General features: G+C 42.5%; 1 protein-coding gene across 2 annotated transcripts in view; it reads right to left on the bottom strand.

The window, feature by feature from the left end:
* Positions 1–1,255: 1,255 nt before the first annotated feature.
* Positions 1,256–6,000, bottom strand: part of PELP1 (proline, glutamate and leucine rich protein 1) — a 57,315-nt gene continuing 52,570 nt past the window's right edge. Inside the window, exon 17 of one of the 2 annotated variants that reach the window (XM_040346668.1) lies at positions 1,256–1,993. In XM_040346668.1, the coding sequence (XP_040202602.1) occupies positions 1,898–1,993 (96 nt within the window). In that variant the 3' untranslated portion in view covers positions 1,256–1,897. Of the gene's footprint in view, positions 1,997–6,000 lie in introns of both variants that reach the window. The other variant, XM_040346667.1, reaches the window with a different exon arrangement.

Raw genomic sequence — 6,000 nt, 5'->3', positions numbered from 1 at the left:
ACAGGGTTGATGACTAGACAGTGCTGATTGGCCCTGTGCCGATCACATGCACCCTCCCAAGAAAAAATGTGTGTATTGCTAGAGAGTTTTTTTTTTTTTCTTGGGAGGGTGCATGTGATCGGCACAGGGCCAATCAGCACTGTCTAGTCATCAACCCTGTCCTCGGGCCCACTTAGCCTGCTTTCACATTGGGCAGCGGAGGTGCGGTGACGGTATAGCCGCGCTATTTTTAACGCCACTATATCGTCGTATTTACCGCGATATTCGGGCGCTAGCGGGCAGTATTAACCCTTTTCCGGCCGCTAGCGGGGGTTAAAACCTCACCGCTAGCGCCCGAATATCGCGGTAAATACGACGATATAGCGGCGTTAAAAATAGCGCGGCTATACCGTCACCGCACCTCCGCTGCCCAATGTGAAAGCAGCCTAAGTGGGCCCAGAGGAGAGGGTTGATGACTAGACAGTGCCGATTGGCCCTGTGCCGATCACATGCAACTCTCTAGCAATACACACCCAACTGAGTATTGTGCAGCCCACCCCCTGGCTCTGTAAATATCAGGTTACTTTTTTTGAGGACAGTGGAAGAAGGGGAGGATAGAGAAGATAAGATCAAACAGCCTTTATACACAATGCAGAGAATTAACCCCATAGGTTCCACATTGAGTATAACAAGCATGCGATGCTGCATATACACACTGATTTTACGGTTGTGGGTTTAGTAACACTAAGCATTACGAGCAGGGCTGTGGAGTCGGAGGAGATTTTGGGTACCTGGAGTCGGAGTCAGCAAACAATGCACCGACTCCAACTAAATTTAGATTGTCGGAACATTAAGGAGTCGAAACATTTATCTACCGACTCCACAGCCCTGATTACAAGCACAGCTCAGCGTATAATCCCCAGCATGCCTTGGTGCCATAATCAATAACTGATATGTGGGAATTACATCATCCTAAGCCAGGCAATCAAGGTGGGCAAAGACGCCAAACTCTGGGGGAGACAGAGAGGGAAATGGCGAGGAAGCTTGCGCATAGTACATCTCTGGAGAAGAGGCCAGTACGGCAAACGTCAGTTCCGAGTTGCGGTCTGAATCTTTTGTTGACACATTTTTGAGTTTAAAAGCTGAATTTGTGTCCAGTATTGGACAGCGAGGTGGGCTAGAACCTCTGCCAGTTTTTACGGTCATCTGCTGTGCTTATTAGAGAGATTTTCCTAACGCTTCCTGTCTTGCTTTTACAGATTTGAGAAGCGAATGGTGAAAATTAAAGTTTCTTTTTCATTTATTGTCACTTTAAACCGTCACATTGAGAAAAGACTTACAGTTCGTAGTGAGGGTACACACCAATATCAAAACTATTTTGGATGCAAACAACTGCAGTGCCACCCCTCCCCCAATTCCCACCTCTTCAGTAACATCCGATACTAAATGGTTCAAGTGCTGCATACGGTGTCACATCCTGTGCAAGCACCCTTCAAGTTAAGTGGAGTTCATTTTAATCTTTGTATTTCACTAACACAAAAATCTACATTTGGAGCCTAAAAGGCACAATAAAATGAACTTAAAAAAAAGGCAAAAAAAAAAAAAATATGAACCAAGTTATGTTCCCAGCAGCCTAGTTAACTTAAAAAATATATATATTTATAGCAATCCCACCTACGAGAAAGAAAATAGTAATAATTTTACGTCAGGATACCAAGTCATTTAAATGCAACACAAAGATAAAAAACAAAAACAAAAAAAAACTGCTCAGCACTCAGGTTTGCCCATAAGCAAGTCACCGCTGGCATGGTCTTGTGGGTCAGTATCTGGGAAGATGGAGCGAGGCTGCGAGCATCTAGTGTAATGCAAAGACGTCCAAGGAGACGCGGTGGTCCAAAGGCGGAAAACGCGTCGTAGGTCACGTGATGGTTCTTAGAACTTCGTCTTCATCAGGAGGGCAGTCAATAAAGTCCGCCAGCATGGAGTCGGCATCCCGGATTTCCTCCTCCTCCTCCTCCTTGGGGGACACACAAGAACGGTAATAAGCAATTCCAGTCCAACAGATATATACATAACTCAAAAGATGATAATAGCTGGTGATCCAGCCATGCTTATGTGACTGAGGAGGGGGGGGGGGGGGGGGGGATTTACTAAAACTGGAGAGCGCAAAATCTGGTGTGGCCTTGCATAGAAACCAATCAGCTTCAAGGTTTTATTGTCAAAACTAAAAGTGGTTGTTAAGGCACAGGGTTTTCTTTACCTTCATGCATTTTATATGCAAGAAGGTAAAAAACCTGTGTGCATCTACTGATCGACAAGCTGCAATAAATTATATTTTCGGTTTTGGCTTTAATACCGCTTACACTTCCTGTCCCATAGACAAAACAGGAAGTGACATGAGCCGTCTGCTGTACATTTCCAGACCATTTTTCAGTGCTGTCATAGTTTGACAATAACTTGCTCATGCAACACTGTTACCCAAATTAATTTTAGATTTTTTTTTGGGGGGGGACAGAACTTTTTTATGGTGGCATTTAACCACTTAAGCCCCAGACCTTTAGGCAGCTAAATGCCCAGGCCAGGTTTTGCGATTCGGCACTGCGTCGCTTTAACAGACAATTGCGCGGTCGTGCGACGTGGCTCCCAAACAAAATTGGCGTCCTTTTTTCCCCACAAATAGAGCTTTTGGTGGTATTTGATCACCTCTGCGGTTTTAATTTTTTGCGCTATAAACAAAAATAGAGCAACAATTTTGAAAAAAAATCAATATTTTTTACTTTTTGCTATAATAAATATCCCCCAAAAATATATATAAAAATAAATTTTCCTCAGTTTAGGCCGATACTTATTCTTCTACCTATTTTTGGTAAAAAAAAATCGCAATAAGCGTTTATCGATTGGTTTGCGCAAAATGTATAGCGTTTACAAAATAGGGGATATTTTTATTGCATTTTTATAAATTTTTTTTTTTTTACTACTAATGGCGGCGATCAGCGATTTTTTTTCGTGACTGCGACATTATGGCGGACACTTCGAACAATTTTTACACATTTTTGGGACCATTGTCATTTTCACAGCAAAAAATGCATTTAAATTGCATTGTTTATTGTGAAAATGACAGTTGCAGTTTGGGAGTTAACCACAAGGGGGCGCTGTAGGAGTTAGTGTTCACCTAGTGTGTGTTTACAACAGTAGGGGGGTGTGGCTGTAGGTCTGATGTCATTGATTGTGTCTCCCCTATAAAGGGGATGACACGATCGATGCAGCACCACAGTGAAGCACGGGGAAGCCGTGTTTACATACGGCTCTCCTCGTTCTTCAGCTCCGGGGAGCGATCGCGACGGAGCGGCTAGAAACGAATAGCCGCGCCGTCGTCCCTGATCGCTCCCCAAGGGACCCCCGACCCGCGCAAAGGCAAGAACGTATATATACGCCCATCTGCCTGTCCGTGCCATTTTGCGGGTTAAGTGGTTAACAACCATTTTTTTTTATTATTATTATTATTGTATAAAAAGGTAAAAAATTACAAACTTACACTTTTTTATTTTTGTTTCCTTTTCTGGTGTGATCACCCCACAACTGACCTAATGTTGAAAAGTAAGCAGCCCAAGGTGATCATATTTTTTGTCCCAATGTTCTGGAAATAAAATCTGCTGGTATTGAGGGGGTTAAATCGTGGCACTTGGTATCGGTGCACTGGATACAGTATCTCACAAAAGTTAGTACACCCTTCACATTTTTGTAAACATTTTATTATATTTTTTCATGTGACAACACTGAAGAAATTACACTTTGCTACAATGTAAAGTAGTGAGGAGTAGGGCTGCAACTAACGATTATTTTCATAATCGATTAGTTGGCCGATTATTGTTTTGATTAATCGGATAATAGACTTAAAAAAAAAAAAAAAAAGCATTTTTACATTTTTTGGGCCAATTTGTTGTTGGGCAGATTACAAAACACAAATTGCCGCAAAAACAACATTACATGCTTTTCTGCAGCTTCTCCAATGAAGTATATTGAACCAAAAAAAAAAATAGCACCGTTTTGCGTTAAAAAGTCCTTGCCCTTTCCAAATACGCAGCAGCTGAAAGAAAATCATGGATGTGAACGTGTCCCATAGGAAAACATGTATATGAACTGTAGTGTGTTTCTGCAAAAAGGACCAAAAACAGAGGTGTGACCCCAGACCTGAGATGTTTAGTAACATAATGAGGGTAAAAAAACAAAAATAAGTACAAAAAGAGCAAATAATCGCTACTGTAAGGGGTTCATTTTTTTTCTGTGGGACAGTGAAAGTGATATTTACAGTAGCGATTTTCTTTTTTGTACTATAAAGGGCTAATTTTAGTTTTTTTAACCCCATTATGTTACTGGCCGATTAATCGATTATGAAAATTGTAATCGATTAATTTCACAATCGATTAGTTGTTTCAGCCCTAAGTGAGTGTACAGCTTGTATAACAGTGTAAGTTTGCTGTCCCCTCAAAATAACACCATTAATGTCTAAACCACTGGCAACAAAAGTGAGTACACCCCTAAGTGAAAATGTCCAAACTGGGCCAAATTAGCCATTTTCCCTCCCCGGTGTCATGTGACTTGTTAGTGTTACAAGCTCTCTGGTGTGAATGGGGAGCAGGTGTGTTACATTTGGTGTCATCGCTCTCACTCTCTCATACTGGTCACTGGAAGTTCAATATGGCACCCGATACAAACTGTTATACAAGCTGTACACTCACTACTTTACATTGTAGCAAAGTGTCATTTCTTCAGTGTTGTCACATGAAAAGATAGAATAAAATATTTACAAAGATGTGAGGGGTGTACTCACTTCTGTGAGATACTGTAGGCCTTCTACATACTTGCTTAAGGATATGAAAAAGTGCAACGTGTGCAGCAAGATTATGCAAAATGCTGCATCTCCAAATCTTTCAGCAAGCTTCAAGAAACCACGCTCGAACCTATAAAGTAACCATTGTGGGGATGTCAAACATGTTAAATGGGCTCTGAGGAAGAGGGCAAATCACGCAAAACAAAAAAAAAGCCTTCCAGATTTGTGTAGGTGTGATCTATGCATTAAGATAAAACTTCTATGTGCAGCAAAAGCCCTTCTAATACTAACCTGAGCCCCATCTCTATCCACGAGTCCTTCGGCCATCCAGAACTCTCCCTCCCGATTGGCTAAGACAGCAGCCACGCCATTGGCACCTGCTGCTGTCAAAGTCAGTTAGCCAATTAGGAGAGAGAGGGGCGGGGAAACACAAGACTTTACAATCACTTTACGATTGGAACAAGGAACTAAGGGCCAGATCCACAGCCAGCCGCCGTAACTTAAATATTCCCATTTAAGTTACACCGGCGCAAAATCTCTACCTAAGTGCCCGATCCACAAAGCACTTACCTAGAAATTTTCGGCTGTGTAACTTAAATCCGGCCGGCGCAAGGCGTTCCTATTCAAATGGGGCGAGTCCCATTTAAATTAGGCGTGCTCCTGCGCCGGCCATACTGCGCATGCTCACGACGTCATTTTCCCGACGTGCTTTGCGCGGTTTTACGTTGCGCCGGGTTTTGAGAATCGCGACGGGCGTAAAAAAAAAATATGAGTTGCGGCAGAAAAAAAAAAAAATTTGAAAAAAAAAGCCGGCGACGCGGGATAGAAGGGTCTACTTTTACAAGGCCTAAACAGTTTACACTTTGTAAAAGCAACCCTAATATTGCGATTGCAAACTAATACTTACGGAGAAAAAACGAAGCGTAAATGCTTTGTGGATCTCCGTAAGTGCTAATTTGCATACCCGAAGCGGCATTTCGACGAGAAATGCCCCCAGCGGCGGCTGCGGTACTGCATCCTAAGATCCGGCAGTGTAAGTCCCTTACATATGTCGGATCTTCTGCCTATCTTTTGGAAACTGATTCTGTGGATCAGTTCCAAAGATAGAAACAGGGATACGCAGGCGTATCAGTAGATACGCCGGTGTATCAGTAGATACGCCGGTGTATCCCTTTTGTGGATCAGGCCCT

Source organism: Rana temporaria, chromosome 3, assembly GCF_905171775.1.
Source record: "Rana temporaria chromosome 3, aRanTem1.1, whole genome shotgun sequence".
NCBI classification, from domain to species: Eukaryota; Metazoa; Chordata; class Amphibia; order Anura; family Ranidae; genus Rana; species Rana temporaria.
Note: the sequence above shows the minus strand (reverse complement) of the source record. Positions and strands in the feature narration are given on the sequence as shown.